This window comes from Typopeltis vanoorti, chromosome 16 (assembly GCF_054136105.1).
Source record: "Typopeltis vanoorti isolate ZY-2024b chromosome 16, IOZ_Tvanoo_1.0, whole genome shotgun sequence".
Lineage (NCBI taxonomy): Eukaryota > Metazoa > Arthropoda > Arachnida > Uropygi > Thelyphonidae > Typopeltis > Typopeltis vanoorti.
In genome coordinates this window covers 68,581,111-68,599,200 of record NC_143564.1, presented here as the reverse complement: position 1 = coordinate 68,599,200, position 18,090 = coordinate 68,581,111, and the positions used below count along the sequence as shown (strand labels likewise).

Sequence of the window (18,090 nt, the reverse complement as noted above, 5' to 3'; positions counted from 1 at the left end):
TGCAAAAAACCCCTCATATATCTCGTACCATGATTTTTTAGTTTTAATTTTGGGAAAAAAGTGCAAATTATATTCCAGTAAATACGGTAATTTTTTTAGCTTTCAAATTCTTAAGAATGGATCACTGGTTAAAGACTGGATTTATAAAACACACAAAAGAGAGCAATATAGCAAATACAAGTAGCTGTAAGTAACAAGAAAACATTGATATTGTATCTGGATCAAATGAAACTGATAAGGGTGCATCGTGTGACATCTCTAGAGAACCAACTAGGAAGAAAAAGAAAAATCTTCGTAAGTATGATATGAATTACTTCAAATGTGGATTTTCATGGGTGGGAAATGAAGAGGAAGCTATTCCAAATTTTGTTCTATTAAAAATAAATCATATTTTTTGTTTACATGAACATATAAATTCAAATAAAATAGACAGATTTATTTATTATTTTGATAAGGGTAATAATGATACTTGGTAATAATGAAAATTTAAAAAGGGATACATGGATATCTGAAGTTTGAAAAACACTGCTATGCTATAATAAAAAACAGAAATGCCTTATATGGACCATAACTGCTTAGTCAAAAAATCAAGGAAGTTAAGAATGGTATGTGCACCTGCTCAGTGCAATAAAAACTAAGCCATCATCCTACATCAAGTCTGGTCATCATTTATCAAAAATAAGATGCACACAGATCTCAGATATGATGCATATTATATTTTATAAATTTTAGCTAAGTTCATTCATTCATTAGTGGTCCTAACAGGCACTTAAGTGTCCAAGACCTTCCAACTATTCTTGGACTTCTCAACTGTAATTCAATGATAAGGTGGTTAAGCCCTATGTCTCCTAGAGTGTCCTATGTCTGTAGATGCATGAGTTCACAGGTCCAGTTTGCCTGTTCTGGGGGACGAAAAACTGGAGTTTCTGTGTGAAAAACTCCCATACCTCCGTATGAGACTGCCAACACAGAAGTACAAGTACTCACCTTTCATTGAAAGAGACCAAATAAAGGTTCCTCATGTCTTGGATGGGAATTGAATGTAGGTCTTTCCAACCAAAGGGCTTCGTCTATACTGATTAAGCTACGGAGGCTAATTCCAGCAAAGTACATAGACCATTAAAGTACATAAATACATAGACCCTTTTAAACCTCAATTATGTAGTCATTATACCAGAACATAAATTTTTCTTTTTAACTGTATCTTTTCAAAATTATTTTCTACAGATTATACACAATTTCTGTTCTTAATGTCATGAAAAACATTAGTTAGTGAAGGAAAAGTTATCTTTCTTTTTCAACACAGTGTAGAACTAAATGGAAAAAATAATGTCTAAAGTGCTGCAGAAGGCTTGTAAATTCTGAATTTAAACCTTGAAGATTTTTGCTCACATTCCATGATTTAGCAAACTCTTATGATACTGATGTTCTTAACTGACTATTAAGTCAAAGCAATGGTCTAATTCCAACCTGATGCATAATAAATATTTTGTACAACTATGTTTAGTTAGGTGGGGTACTAATATAAGAGGAATTTATAATTCATCTACAGGTGTCAACTATATAATAGGTGCAATGTCAGAAAGTGAAGTAAGTATAATTTTTTGCAAGTTTTCATACACATACCAGCCACATACCTAACAAATTTTGCAGAAATCAGTGGTTTCCATGAAACTGTCAATACTGATCTGCTTCAATTCCCTGTGCATAATTTGATGAGATATGGGTCAAGAACAGGCTTCTTTAAATGCTTCGGTCAATTGATGCACACAAGAGGTTCTGTTTGTCCATACAACCCTTCTCAGGTGATGGCAATCTTGTTCCTGACAGACTATCTTAGGCCCACACTTACACCTCTTAAGCAATGTGGGTTATTTTTCCACTGATTAACCACTTGGGATATCTCACCTTTTGATAAACCACTCACCTCTGCTGTTTTGAAAACTGTGGCTCCAACCAGATGGGCACCCACAATAAGCCCTTTATCAAACTCCAAAAAAACCCCTTTGTTTTTCCCATTGTAATCAACATTACAATGTTGATTACTGACCAGCATCATTCAAAAATGGTTGCCTAGAATACGTGGCGGCGCATGTGACCAAGTATTTTGCATATACTCCATGCATAATGTTTATATACATCTGCATAAAGGTTTCTAATTCAGTGGTCATTATGTGTAAAGAAATATAGTGAAATTAAAAATTTTCTAACAAAAAATTGTAATGCACTTTATTAGGCTTTTTTTTAATGTACAGAGTTCAACAACAACAAAAAAAAACATAATTTTTAAGGACAGCAAACCGACTATAAAACAAAAATTAGACTAAAAATCAGGAAGACTATTCACAATAAATTGCACCACATACTAAAATGGGAGGGAGGGAATGGGGGTACAGTGTAGATTCAAAATTTGTAACATTAAAAATATCCCTCTGCCATAACTGTGGCAAAAAAGCAATAATTTACAAAATATCCTCTTCTGTAAAGAGCACTTACATCATAATATAGTGTTCCATGACCCTCTGCTTTGATGAACACTACAGCACTTTCAGCAAAGAAAAAAAAATGGCAATCATCTGCTCAGTTTATTACCTTTCACCCTTTAGATCTTGTCCTGATAAAGCCTCAACCTAAGCGTGTCGCTTGCAAGCAATGAACCAGAGGTCAGATAAAATATACATGTGTCTAAAAATGTTCATAGCTTTTTAAAAGGTATATCTACATCACAATTCACCATTTCCAGAATCTTCATCATCATTGTAGTCATCCTCTTCATCTTCTTCATCTTCCATATCATCACCAAAATCATCATCATAGAAATCAGTCATATCTGCTTCTGTTTCAGTAGGTTTAACTCTGTGTTTAATACAGTATTCTTCTAATGTTGTAGGCACCACTACATTGTCTTTCTCTGCCTCTAGTCTACTTACCATAACTTGTTTCCTAGGAAGAAAAGAAAATTAAGCTTTCAAATAATGTAATATTTCTATGATTAAAAAAAAGTGTCAGGCTTGTTGTACTATGCTCTACAACAAGCAAAGTCTGAATGTATAAAAGGGAAATCATTTTAAAATTGTATCAGGTACTTCGAAATATAGGTGTGAAACAACTATTTGGCTTTATTTTATTTATTCTACACACGAGGTACAAGAAGCAAGAAACAACACTGCACGGAACACATCAGTGCCATGTGTGAGGTACAGATGAGGGTTGAGAAAGAAGAAACCTATTGACACTTTCCTTTAAAGAGCTGCAGGTTGAAATTATTGGAAAAATTACTGTCTACCTCTGTCCTCCAGAGCAGTCTGGAGGACAGAGGTAGACAGAATAAATCAGGAAAAGGAGAAGCAGGTTCAATGACTCCGCAGTTGTACTGTAAAGAGATGTTGGACAACAGCTGCTCTAGTTTTAACAAATTTAACAGCAAGGGGAGGAATGATGTTTGTCAAGTGATCATGGAAGTAGCTATACAAAACACACAGAGCTGAAGCACTGTTTCTGTCAGATAGATTGAAGTGAGCCTGTGAGAGAATGGTCATTTATGAGAAAAATTGCTCTCCTCTGGACAGCACCAAAACGTTTTAATGAGGTTTAAGGTACATCACCCTAAATGTGCCTATAGTATTCTATGGATGGGCAGATTTGGAATTTATATAGAGTTAGTAGCTGAGTGGGTGTAAAATAGCTTCTTGAGCAGAAAGAAATGTCTAGATTTTTAGAAGATGAGGAAGCTACTGATGCAATGTGTTTGTACCGAGAGAGGTTGGAGGCAAATGTCAGTCCTAGGAGAGACATGTTGATAGTCTCTCCAGGTGCCAGCTGAGTACAAAAGATTGAGGGGAGAGAGTTCATCCTGTCTAGTGATGTGTGTGTGTTATTCAGGATGAGGGAAGGTGAGCTGAGATCCATTTTGTGACAGAAAAAGTTAGCACAGTGATTTGGTGGCAATGAAGGTGATTATGTTATCCTTGCCCCACTAAAGGATGGTGTGGAGATCAGTGTCATAATCTTGATGTAAGGGATGTCTAGGAATTACATGGATTGTCAAAGGAGTAGGATGAGTGGAGAGTGCTATCGTCAGTGAAGCTATGGATAGGATTTATAGTGATTGAGAACAGAGCCCTCAGGTACTCCTGCATTGGTGGCAAGGCTCGAAGAGTGGATACCATCCATTACAACATACAGTGAACAACCAGAGAGAAGCTTATCCAGTTACAGAGGATGGCAGGTAGACAGAAGGAAGGCAGTTTGAAAAGAGGCCTTGATGCCAAAATGTGATCGAAAGCCCATGTCAAGGGCAACAGCATACATTTCTCTGAACTTTTCCATGTCCAGTGGTTAGTGATGGATCTGGATTGATGGAATCCATACTGGTGGTTGCTGATTAATTGGTGACTTCTAGGTAGTGAAGAAGTTAACTATTGATAACTTTCTCCATTATTGTGGAGAAAGTTATCTCCATTATTTGAGGAGATGATAGAGGATAGGTGTTAGTTCTGGAGCACAACATCTGAGTACAATAGGAGAGATACCATTGGGACCAGAAGACTTTCTAGTGTTCAGGTTGTTTCATATTCTTCTGATATCTTTCTGCCAAAAGGCCACAGAAAGCATATGTTTCTGGTATGGAAGGAGGTGATTTGGCTTTGGTGATAGTTGATTTACATTTACTGAGTATTTCTGCATTGGGTTCTTGATACTAGCCACCTGCGGTAAGCTGAGTTTATTTCTTTGAGTGCTTTCATACATCTTCTGTTGAATGAGTGCTTGGAAAGTGGGCAGGAATTTTGGTTGAATGAGCGATGAATGCCTTCATGCCACTGAGGATGATAATCGTGTAACTCGATCAGTGCATGTGTCAGGGTCAGAAGAGCAAAAATAATAGTCATGTTATAGGAAAGAGTAGTAGTAGTAGTAGTAGTGCTGGCGATCATTCTACTTTGTAGTGCCAGAAGACAGAAGGTTAGGTGTGGTCTGAGAAAAGGGCATTCTCTGAGACGAAACTTGCACTAGATTGTGGTCTGAGTTGGCAAGAGGAGAGGTGACTTTTACAGTGCATCTGAAATGAGAACTAGTTTAAAAAGATCAAGTGTATTGGAAGGGTGGAGGGGATTATTTGGAATTTGGGTGGATAGCTGCACGATTTGCATTAGATTGTTGCTTACAGCAAAACCTTCTGCATCATGTCAGGCTTGATCTGTAGTGTTAGAGAAGGAGACTCAGTTCCCTTCTCTAACCCAGTTTGGAGACCAGAAAATGCAGAAGATGAATGTTACTAAGTGAGGCAAGGAAACCAGGGTGTTAAATTATGAATGAATACAGTTCACTAAGGAATGTTTCATTCATAATTTGATAAGTTAAAACCCTTGAAAAGGATATGCTTGTATTTTAGTATAAGTTGTATATAGTCTGACAAATATTGGATACCGTAATTAGTGTAAAACTTGTGAATATTCCCGTGCAAAATACCTACTAAATTGTGTGTTAGACGATGATTTGTTATATACATATTTTCTGTTAGAATTGATATAAAAGAATTACTGTGTAAATTGCATATAACCAACTGAAATTATAAGGTCAAAGTACGTGGGCAAGACACCGGATTAGTAAGTTGCCTCAAGTGGTCATGCACGCATATGGCACATAGCGACCTAAGTTTTCAGGGAAGAAGCTAAAAAAAGGCAAGACCCAAAGTGCAAAGGAATAACGTGTTGGGTGAAAATTTAGGATTACAAGGGGTCCCGGTAGGGGTTGATATAAAAGGGCTGGAAATCCCCCCACCCCCCCAAAAGGTTTTTTTTGTCTGGAGTTTCTGTTCTCTCTCGGTGGCAGAAGTCAGAGATGTCGGGTCATGATTAGAGGGATCGCAGATTCCAAGCTCTACAATGAACGAATAGAGGATTTTCGAAGCAACGAGCAACTCCTGGAAAAGAATATTCTAGGCATAGATAATCGGTATGCAGACTCCGTGAGGACCAACCTAAGCTGACAGGAATTTTAGGCTTAACATAGAGGGAAGAAAATGTTTGCAAGGAAAGGAATCCAAGAATGGAAAGGACAAGCATGTGGAATTTTCGAGTTCGGTATAGTAAACCTTTAATCAAGTAACGTGTGAGAGGAAGGTAATTGTAACTTAAGAATCATAGACCTTCATAAGGTTTTGAGACTATCAAAAATTAAGACAGAACTGTGATATTTTAATTGTAGTTGGTGAGCAATATGTGCTATGTATTATAATTATACTTATGTTGATTGCTAGCTATGTTTAAGAGCTGTAGAGATGTCTAATCCAGACAACTTGATTAACACCTAAAGGTCATTATTGGTGTTATAATCTAAGAATGCGAGCTTTGAACATAATGTTTTTGGTATTAATTACTGTGGATGTATATTGATTAATTTTACTTTGTAATCTAGTAAAACAGTGATAATTGAAAGTTCTTTATTCTGTATGATGATCATTATGTTAAATAAACCTTTTACTCTTATTAATTTGGTTGCCTGTGTCTAAGAATCCGATGCACCACTCACAAATTATTCGGATCTAAGCAGGAAATAATTGTTAATTAAGATTATAATTATAGAAGGTATTGCTAACTTGGTATAGAAATAGATTAGATTAACCATCTGCATATCTGAAGGTTCACTTCTTGACTGAGAAGTTTTTCCAATCTAAGGGTTCTGGGTGGCACAGCAGAACAAATAAATTTTACCAGAACCTTAAGAGAAGTTAACTTCAGAAGCTTTGTTACCAAGGAGTTGGCTTAACCTTGAGATAATCCCTTTGTAGATCAGACTCCTGCACGTGATAATTTAAGGGGCTGAAGTGTATAATAGTAAGACAAAGACAGACACATTATAGGTGCTGCTGAGATAGGACAAATTATTCAAGAGATAGTTAAGTAAAGGAGTTAAGCCATATTAAGTAAATATTACCTATAAATACGAACAAACACTTTATAACAAGGGGAAGTCAAAAGCAGGGGATTCTAAATGTGAAATTCTCTGCAGCAAATATTAGAATGTACAAATTCAGAGGTGCCACTTTTTGGGATGAAATAAATCAACAAGAGTATAATTTGGGCATTGAAGTTGAACTGTGTTTGATGTAGAAAAGAGTGGGAATATGTAGTGTGTGTGTGTGGGGGGGAGACACTTGTGAACATGAAAATGACTTTTTTTTTTTTTGGTATGATCCTGGCAAGTTTTGAATATTGTGTTTGGATGAACTGGTTGTTGATGGAGATTTATGTTCTCAGTGTTGCTGTCATTATTTGTCTGTTTCATTTTTCATTTTTGGATTATTATTAGATGAAAGAAAAGAGTGGGAATATGTAGTGTGTGTGTGTGGGGGGGGGGGGAAGACACACTTGTGAACATGACAATCATACAGACAGCGACCAGTTTCCTTGCCATTCTGTGGCCTCAACAGTGCCTCCCACATATTGCTACTTGGATGTCCCTCACCAGGCACAACCTGGCAAGGTATGTGCCAGTTGACCAGGAAGCATCCTGATTCATTACTGACCAGTTTGGGCCCATATACTATCTGGTGGCTGGCCTATGTGGACATCATTTTAACTGTTGTACCCTCGAAATGGAGAAGGATCTGGATTCTCTAATTATTAGTCATGCCCTTGAAGAGTATCACTCACACTGCATGAGGAAGAGAGGGGAGTAAATGGAGGCCAAACATGGCGATCACCACTTCATGCCTCCAATAAGCAGGATGGTGGTGGTGTTTCTCCATACGATGAAGGTCATCTACTACCTAGTAACATTCTTACAATATGCCAACAACTGCTTGTATAACAGTTTTTGTTTATTTTAGCATGCAAATAAACTAAGACTGCCTATCTGAAACGTCACATCTACTATTAAGTACACTTTAAAATTTTAAGCTTTGTTGAATTAACTAAAAATTAATTTTCTTCAGTGTTACTACTTTAAGTGGTCAGTTCGCTGGTAAACAGCATAAACTGTTTCAATTACATAATGCCGCCTGTGTTCTCACAAAAGCAAAACCACCAAAAACCAACATATCCATTAGTGAATACAAGTCACTACAAGAATTGAAGAAAAACAAAGAAATAGTTATCACCAAAGTGGATAAGGGGAACGCCACTGTGGTACTCAATCTTAATAACTACACAGGTAGGCTTAAGGCTTTATTATTAGATCTAGCTACTTACCTCCCTATTGAATACAATCCCACCAACTCTCAAATTAGAAAACTCCATAGGCTACTTAAGAAGGTCACTCCTTGGCCTGTGGAGATTACCAACAGATTAAAACCATATAACTCTAGACCCCCCCCCGCATATATGGGCTCCCAAAACTACATAAAGAAAATGTGCCATTACGTCCCATAGTGGATGGCATTGATTCCCCCACTTACAAACTAGCTAAGCATTTAGCCAAAGCGCTCTCACACTATACTGGCAACACACCATCACACATAAAAAACTCAGCCCACTTCAAAGCCAGTATAGAAAACCTTACACCCCAACATAATGACATAATGGTCAGTTTTGACGTCTCCTCCTTATTCACGAATGTCCCTCTCAAAGAAATTTTAGAGCTAATCCAAGCTAAATTTCCTCCCGATATCTCAGCCCTATTTCAGTTCTCAATGAACTCAGGCTATTTCGTTTGGCAGGAAAAATTCTACAAACAGATAGAAGGGACAGCCATGAGTTCACCACTTTCCCCACCCTTGGCCAACTTCTTTATGGAGACTTTGTCTTGTTGAATTGAGTGAATTACCTACGTAATAGTTCACTGACATACTACTAATTAAGATTCGTCTGCTGCGTGGATAGATGAAAAGCCTGTATAACATGATCAATTTTTACAATAGCAAAAAATGAATAAATTTTTTAAGTATATAAAAAATAGAAGTTAAAAATATCCTGTATGACACGTTAAATTTTCTCATTGACATAGAAAATTGACATCTATTTCTATCTGACATGGTAAATTTTCAAATGATTAAATAATTGATATAGAAAATTGATAAAAAATTGATCGTGTAAGATGGGCATAAGATGAATTAAAATGCATATTTAAATTTTAAATGATTATCTAATCGCAAAATCACAAAAATAATTAATTTTTAAATATATATTATTAATTTCTTCTATAAAGAGCCACCGACCCCTAGACCGCCCCCAAATGCTTCTGATCCCACTATAGCCTCCCCTAGAAGGCTTCAGCGCCCACTGGGGGGGGGGGGGGGGGGGGATACCACCCACTTTGGGAACCTATGGTATAGATGAAGCCCTTTGGTTGAAAAGGCTTGGATTCAAATGTCATCTAGGACATGAAAAACCATTATCAGGACCTTTCATCAGAAGGTGATTTAGTTGGTCTCATCTGGAATGGTGGCAGGGTTTTTCCTCCTGTAACCAGGCAAACTGGCAAGTGGAACATTGTACATACAATTTACAGACAAAAATACATTATGACCAATAGTAACATACTGCTTTCACAAGATGGTACTGAATGTCCATTGGCAACCTAGCCAATGTATCATCATAAGCTAATAAATAATAAATATATCCTCCAAATTAGTTTATCACTTGTCATCAATTCAACATTGTGATATCTAACATTTCAATCTTCTGATTCAATCAATCCACACAGATATGTGGTCTTCCTCTGGGTATTTTTCTGCCATTTCTGCAAATGCCTATTTTGCAACCATACCACCTTAGATTCATGTTCCTTCCTAATATCTTCAACTGTTTATATAATTATGCCACTGATGCCACCTGCTTAGGTCAATAATTTTTCTCAGAACTCTCATATCTGTGGTTTTAATCCTTTGATCAAGTGCTTTAATTTCAGAAATGGCTGAAATATTTCACTTGTTTTGTAGGTTCTCTATTGAGAATGCAGCTGAAGTTCTCTACATTCCTGCTTATATTAATAATTTTGGTCTTTTTATTGTAGATCTGCATGCCAAATTTGTTATAGTTGTTACTAAAGAATCCTGGAGACTTGTACTGGATGTGTTTAGTAGAACATAATCTACATAAAGCAAAGAGCTAAGTTTGATATCTCCAATTCTAATATCAGATTTAACATTCTGAGCATTTATGATCAAATATCATCTGCATCTCCACATCAAGCTTTTGATACCCCCCCCCTCAAATATTGATATGTACTTCTGTTTGCATTTCTCTCAAGTATTTGTACTATTGTTCTGTCATTTGAGGGATGGCAAAATGTTCTTAAGTCTTCCAATTACTTTTGTTTAACTACTTTTACACATAGCATAGCCATTACTACTATTATTGCGTGACACCTCCATGAGTCCAAGAACTCATCACAGGAGGGCACTCTACTCTACATCACTAAATACATCTCACCCTCTCCACTACTACTTAATTCTCCTACTACAACACCATCAATGTCATCTACCACCCATCATCACCACCACCAACGGTATTTTTGTCTGTAAATTGCATGTGTTCTGAAGGCCAATTTGTCTGTACATGGGATTAAAAACTCAAGTTTCCAGAAGAAAAAACCCTGTATGAGATAAGCTAACTCACCTTCAATTGAAAAAGACAAGGATTCCCCTCATCAGAAAGAGAATCGAACTCACTTCTTTTCCAAACGAAGGGTGCAATGTTCTGCTGTTCTTCCAATTGTGCTATGGAGGTACAAAGTTTTTTGCTTCTTTAACTTCTTGCATGCACCACTGTTTTAATTTTTCCATCTTTGCAGACAACTTTACCACATATCTCCCTAGCTAAGTCAATTTATGTTTTCTTCGGAGTATGCCACTGAGACTCCTTTGGTTCTTGTTTTTGAGATGTTTTATTTTTCATGAAAAATGTTTGCATAGTTGAATCTACAGTTTACCTTATGTGACAATCATTTCCATATTGCTTAAAACTAAGTGATCACTCCTGATTTCAAATCCTGTACTGTCATGTATCTGAAATCCACATGACAAAAAGACTATCAACAATAACATAAGAAAAGCTTCATTGACTATTTCTTATGCCCTCTCCATGTGAACTTGTACGCATCCACATGTTAGAGCACGGTAATGTTAGTAATGACTAGTCCATATCCTGCACAGAAATGCAGCAAGTACATACCATTATTATTATTAACCTTTTCTCCAAATTTTCCCAAAATGTTTCTAAATGCCTGGTGAGTTTCATTTCCCACCTTAGCGTTTTGATCTCATACAAGGACCACTTTTTCCATTTTCTTTATATCAGCATCCTGCTTCTAGGAACTCAAAATTTTAACCCCACTTCTCCTTTGGGAGAACCTTCTATGGGACCATATGTGTAACTAAATTTCATTGTTGATTTCCCTATTTTGACGTTTATCCACATAACTCTACTTGAAACTGCCTTTCAATCAAGAAATTTATCTTCATATTTGATGTTGAATGCTATTACTACTCCTCCTTCCTTTTTCCTTATTTGTTATTGCCAAAATACAACATTCTTTGATTATTATTTAGTGGGATCTCACTAATTTTTGTCTTCGTTGTCTCATCATCATCATTAATTCCTGATATGTACTCTAAAGGGGTGTACAGGATATGATAGTACATGAAAAACTTACATCATTACTAACTTCCTATTTATTTCCTCCAAATCAATCTGTTACCTACCAAGAGTAAAACATTATACAATCTTATATTTCTATCTTCTAAGACACTTTTTACTGTATCAATAGACCCACATCTTGGTCTTCCTCTGGCTCTTTTTCCTACCAACCTGGCAGAGAACACCTGTTTTGCTAACCTTGCCTCTCCCATTCTGTTTAAGTGACCATACCACCTGAGATTAGCTCTGCTAACACATTCCTGGATGCTAACAATGTCAAGTTTTTTCCTAATATCCTTGATTTTAATATGATATTGCTACTTATGCCATCTGTTCATGCCTTTAATCTTTCTTAGGACTCTCATATCAGTGGTCTCTAGTCTTTGGTCAAGTGTGTTATTTCTAACCCAGCTCTCAGATCCGTAAGTTAAAATTGGTTTGAACACTGTCTTGTATACAGCTAATTTAGTGTTTTGACCATTTTCAATGCTTCTGCTTATTTTCATTCTAATAAATAAATAATCTATTTTCACAGATAATAAATAACAGAGGGGATAAAGTACATCCTTGTCTGACACATGATTTAACATAAAACCATCTTTCTGTACTTACTTAAATTCTAACTGCTGACTTACAACTCAAATAAAGACTAAGTATTGCTTGATATAATGCTCCATTGACACCATACAACTACAAGTTTTCAAGAACTCTCTCTCTTGCACACCTTGTCATATGTAAAACTGTAGCATTTTGAATAGCTTTTACCTTGGCACCTTGTCATATGCCTTTTCCAGATCTACAAAACATAAATACAGATCTTTGTTATATTCCCATGATTTCTCAACGATCTATTGTAAAGTGAAAATAATGAATCCAGCTTGTACTTCACCAAGCTTCCCTTCCACAATCGTTCGCAACCATTTCTCAAGTATAGTATACGTGCATAAATCTTATCAGGAACACTCAGTAGGGAAATACCACTGTAATTCTCACATTCAGGTTTATTTCCCTTTTTATATATGGGTACTATGAGAGCTCTACTCCAATCATCTGGAATTTGTCACTCCATCCAGGCCTTCTGAACTATACAGTGCAGCCACCGTAAGACTTTTATACCTCCATACTTGAGCATTTCTGGTCGAATATCATCTACTCTCACTGCCTTTCCATATTTCAGGCTTTTGATGGCTTTTTCTACTTCAAGTATGGATATGTATTCCTGATTGCATGCTTGCTGAGTGTTTTTTACCACTGTGCTGTCACTAATTGTTTCATTTAGCAATTTTTTTGAAGTAATTACTCCATACATCAAGGATATCTTTTTCAACAGTTTTCACGTAACCTTTATCATTTCTGAGCTTTTTCAACAGCCTCCAGAATATTTTGCCACCTTCTTGATATTTATTTTTTATGTTCTTACCAAAGTCTTCCCATGACTTTTGTTTAGCTCTCTTACATTTGTCTCTGTATTCTCCAAGAGCACAAGCTGACTTATTTGCCAGGAACTTTTGATATGCTTTCTTCTTTTCCTTCACTGCCTCTTTAACTCACTGTGTCCACCAGGGAGTTCTGATTTTTCTATCCTTGCAGACAACCTCACTTATAGATCATTTATAGATCTGAGAGCTGCTCAATTTTTATTCACTTTAAAACTTTTTTACATGTTCTTCTTTTCAGTATGAAATTCAATTTTATTCTGCTCAAGACTAAATGGTGATCACTTCCCATTTCAAATCCTCTGTACACTCTAGTGTCCTGCACCAGTGAGAAAACATCACTATCAACAATAACATAGTCACTGAGACTTTTCTTATTCCTTGTCTTTTCTCTTCATGTGAATTTGTGCACACTTTTATGTTGGAACATGGTGTTAGTAATAACAAGTCCATGTCATGAGCAGAAATCCAACAGGTATTTGCCATTATTATTAGTTTTGCTCTTTTCTCCAAATGTTCCCAAAATATTTCTGTTTGTCTGACAATCATTTCCTACTCTATTTAGATACCCAACCAGGACTAACTTTTCATTGTGTCAGTTGCTTTCTCTAAAGCCTAAAAAAATTCCTCCACTTCTACTTTAGTAGAACCTTCTGTGGGACCATAGGCACAAATAAGTCTCATTGTCCAGTTCCCCCATTCTGATATTTGCCCACATCACTCTACTTGATACTGCTTGCCATTCAAGAAGATTAGCCTTGTATTTTGTTCTCGTTCTTTTCCCTGATTGTCATTGCCTGAATATAACATTTTGTATTTATTGCTCAGAAAAATCTCACCAGATTTTGTCTTTTTTTGTGTTTCAGTCACTCCCATTATGCCAATCTGGTACTTATCCAATTCCTCAACTAGCCCTATTTCTTTGCCATTCAGACTTGTTATGTTGATAGTACCAATCTTGAACTCTAGTGATGAGTTGGGGTGTGTTTCAGTATTTCTTTCAGTAGCTGACTTTTTGCTGTTTGCCCTGGAGAAGACAACAGGAGCCTTGTTTAACTGGGCAACACCCCATCCAGCATGAAATTCTGTCATGTTCGACCATCATTTTATATTTTAGTTTAAGTCAGTAAGAATACAATTTGGTTGGCTAAATCCCAAATTGCCAGCTCATCCTTGTTCATTCAGTATCCAGGTAGATACTTAACAGGGACCCACGAGAAGGTGAGGATTGGACATTGGGTCAGAAGCCCTGGTTGGTTCTCCTCTCAGTTATACAGCTAATGGCAGTTATTTCCAGATGGTACTTTTCCAGTTCGTTTCCATTAATAGTCCTTAATATTGATTGTTCCTATCATCAAATCTTCTGTCTTTGGGTTTGTTCTTTTTCTGGATGGTGAGTTTGTTCCAGTAGCTGATTTTTCATTGTTTCTCATTATACATTAAGTAGTGACAATGATAGCAAATGATTAAACATGCAGGCAGGCTGTGTAGAAAAAAATAGTGAAAGTTTCTTCTGGTGTGATGTGTGAAATGTATTTGATGGCAGAAAAGATTTGTTTAAGAGCAGATATTGTGCACTGGATATGCATCGGATGCCTAGAGAAATTATTTATTGGAATGAGACATAATGCAGAGAATCAAGGAAACCAGATCATCTTGGGAGGAATGCTGCTAGGATTTGAAGACATAATATTGATATGAATGTCAATGAGCACAATTAAAAATCTGCTGAATGGATGAACTACACTTTATGTTTGTGTATTTTGAGTCTGTATGTGTGTGTGTGGGGAGAGAAAAGGGAAAGTTGTCTAGGTGGGCCAAACAGACAGTATATTTAAGTAAAAGAAAAAGCAAAGAGGTACCTTGTTATGTCTATACACAAATGCCAAGAGCAATAAAAACAAAGTGATTGAGTTTGGCACTTTGGTGAATACATTACAGCTTAAAGTTGTTGGCATCATTAAAGAACCTGGCTCTCAGAGTCAGATGACGTAACTGCAATCAAGTTCACAGGATATACACTGCTTGGAAAGAAGTCAATGGACACCTCCATGGGCAAGGTGCATCATGCCATGTAATGAGTCATGTGTTTGTAGCCAGTATAAATTGGAAGAATATGATGATCCCAAGTCAGTGCAACTGTGTCCAGGTGAAATGGGCAGCGAGTTTGAAAGAGACATTGTGATAGGATACCATGGTGCAATCCTATCTGTTTGGCAAACTAGGGCATCCTAGGTCAATAATCAGTGATACCATACTGAGATGATAGTGCAGGAAGTCAACTGCAAGTGCTACCTGCAGTGGATGACCCACTACACTCACACACCAAACATGACCATAGGGTGTTTATTAAGGTTAATATGTAAAAACCACCATTCGTCAGGCAGACACATTGAATGCGGAGTTCTGGGCATTGACTGGAACACGAATTAGCACAAAAACAATCAGAACTGAGGCTCACAACATGGGTTTCCCTGCAAGAGGGATGTGGAAGCTTGGAAACTGTGTTATGGAGTGACAAATCATGCTACACTCTCTACTGAGCAAATGGGGAGGGGATGGCATGCCCAATAAACGCCTCTTACCAGAGTGCATAACCCCAATTATGAAATTTGGAGGTCACGGAGTAATGGTATGATCCTCTTTTTCCTGGTTTGGCCTTGGACCTCTATTTGTCGTGCCACGAACACTGAACTCCAAAAGGTATCTGCACATGCTGGACAATGTAATGCTTCCTACTTTGTATCATTTTTATGGAGCTGACCACTGTCTCTTTTGGCAAGACAATGCACCTTGTCATAAGACTGATGACTTTGCTTGAGCCTATGCAGCATAGTTTCTGTGGGAGGGGACATGTTTCATTAGGTACTGACATTTTTATCCAGGTTGTCTCTGTACCTTATTCAGTGATAAAATAAATTTTAACTGCATGGTTTGCAGATATGAACGTCACCATATTTGACTGGATTCTACAGAGCCCTGATCTCAACCCTAATGAACATTTGTGGGATGAACTGGAGTGTCAGCTGAGGTCAAGGGGACGTCTGCCCCACAACAGTCCAGGATAATATTACATGCCTACACGAAGAATGGTCCAAAATTCCCATTGGTCATGCTTGTGTAAAGTATGCCCCATAAAATTTCTGCAGTCGTATTGACTTCTTTCAAACTGTATTTTTAGGAATGAGAGAAGAGATAAAAGAAGGAGAGTACTAATGATATCAGAATCCAGTCAGGATAGAAACATGTGGAAGTAATAATGGTAATAATGTTCTGTAACCATAGCACTGAGTTTGAAGTTATATGGGGTGAAGTGGAGGCTAACAGGTGAAATACATGGAATGGTGCTACAGACCTGTAGGTTTAGTTGGAGACGAAGAAATGCACTGCCAAATTACTGTGATGGTACTAAACGAGTAATTATAATGGGTGACTTAAATTATCCAGATATTGATTGGGTAGCAGAGAAAACTCATGATTAGAATAAAGAAAAATTTATTGAGCTATTGCATTCAATGCAGGCAGCATGTGAAACAAGCAATTCGAGGACAAGGAGGATTAGATTTAATCATAGCATCAGACAGTGTTTCAATTAAGGATACTACAGCGCAGGATAGCCACATACAGGACGAAATGCACAATAAAGTATGTTACTTCATGTTAACTTTTATGATATCAACTCATAGTAAGACACAAGAAAAAATAAATATTATTTATTAAACTGATGTTTCACTAGATTGTTTCAAGTAATTGTAAAAAAATTCAAACTCGAAACAGACAAAAGCACAAACATTCTATCACAGCACACTCTAGGTCTGGATAAAAGGTAGACTACAGCTGTTGGGCTGAAGGCAGTCTTAAAATAGTCTAAAAATGAATGGCTTATGTGTTCTGTTAGTTAAAATTAACACAACATACTTTAGACATTCATTCTCTTCAAGCAGAATTAAATGGAAGAAAATTATGATAACAGAGAGGGTGTTACTAGTCAGATAGGCTTTTTTTTTTTTTTTTTTTTTTTTTTTTGAGTAAGCATCAGAAATAAAACACTCTCCAAACCTCAAGTATAGCTGCATTAATTTGCTCAAAATTTGGGAAACTTGTTTTAAGACCACCTGCAGTGCAACAGATGTGGACTCTATAACCACTTCTAGAGAATTCCATGATAGGATATTAGTTCACTAGTCTACAATTACTTGACTGCAGTGTTATATATTCAATGACAATTGTTTTTTTATATTCCATAGATATTGCTCGAAATCAAACAAACAACTGACTGTTTAATGAATAATATTTAATTTGTTTTTGCATGGCATTGTGAGCTGACAATAAAAGTTAGAAATTCAACATCATTACTGAACTACATAATCTTAATTTAATAATAATAATAATAATTACCGACACACTGAATGAGTTTAATGTAGTTTCATGAGCATTGTGTGTCACACCAGTCCACTCCCATGGAGTCAAAAGACTAATCATGAGTAGTGCACGCACGCACACACACACAATGCTCATGAAATAGTGCTTTAAACTCATTCAATGTATCCGCATTCAACCACACTCAGGGCTTACCAATTATGCAATATTCTACTTGCTATACAAAAAATACAAAGCGTTGTACTCGTAGTGTGTACTCCGAGTGAGAGTGAATTCTCTCAATAAGTCAATAGGAATTCTGTACACTAATCAGTGGGGATGCATTTGCATTTTCTAAAGTTAAAAAAATTTTGTTTAAAAAGTTATTTTTTATTAAATAAAAAAAATTCTATTTTGTTTAGTTGCAGGTAGTAGCCACATAGATATGCTTGCAAGTAGGAAAGCATATCTGTTGAGCTCTGACTGCTGTTAGGCAAAGAATTCAACTCACCAACCACTCTACATGCAAAGAATTTGTTGCTCACCCTCCACTCCTTATAACAGCCTCCAGGGATGACCTCTTATTTTATCCCCTCTCCCATTCTACAAAAAATTTCTTCCACATTAACAGCCCCTTACCAACATCCCCTCTCCTCATGCTAAATGCAAATTGCATTCCCCCAATCTGTCTGCATAACCCACATTCCAAAGACTAG

At 36.7% G+C, this 18,090-nt stretch overlaps 2 protein-coding genes across 2 annotated transcripts in view; one reads left to right on the top strand and one right to left on the bottom strand.

Annotated features, from left to right (window-relative positions):
• The window catches only part of Galt (Galactose-1-phosphate uridylyltransferase), a 235,823-nt gene that overhangs the window by 212,396 nt on the left and 5,337 nt on the right, over window positions 1–18,090 (top strand). The gene's annotated exons all lie outside the window — the stretch shown is intronic.
• LOC150098106 (ubiquitin-conjugating enzyme E2 R2-like) overlaps window positions 2,213–18,090 on the bottom strand; it is a 112,603-nt gene continuing 96,725 nt past the window's right edge. Inside the window, exon 5 of the mRNA XM_090406504.1 lies at window positions 2,213–2,943. Within this exon, the coding sequence (XP_090262630.1) occupies window positions 2,724–2,943 (220 nt within the window). The 3' untranslated portion in view covers window positions 2,213–2,723. The remainder of the gene's footprint in view (window positions 2,944–18,090) is intronic.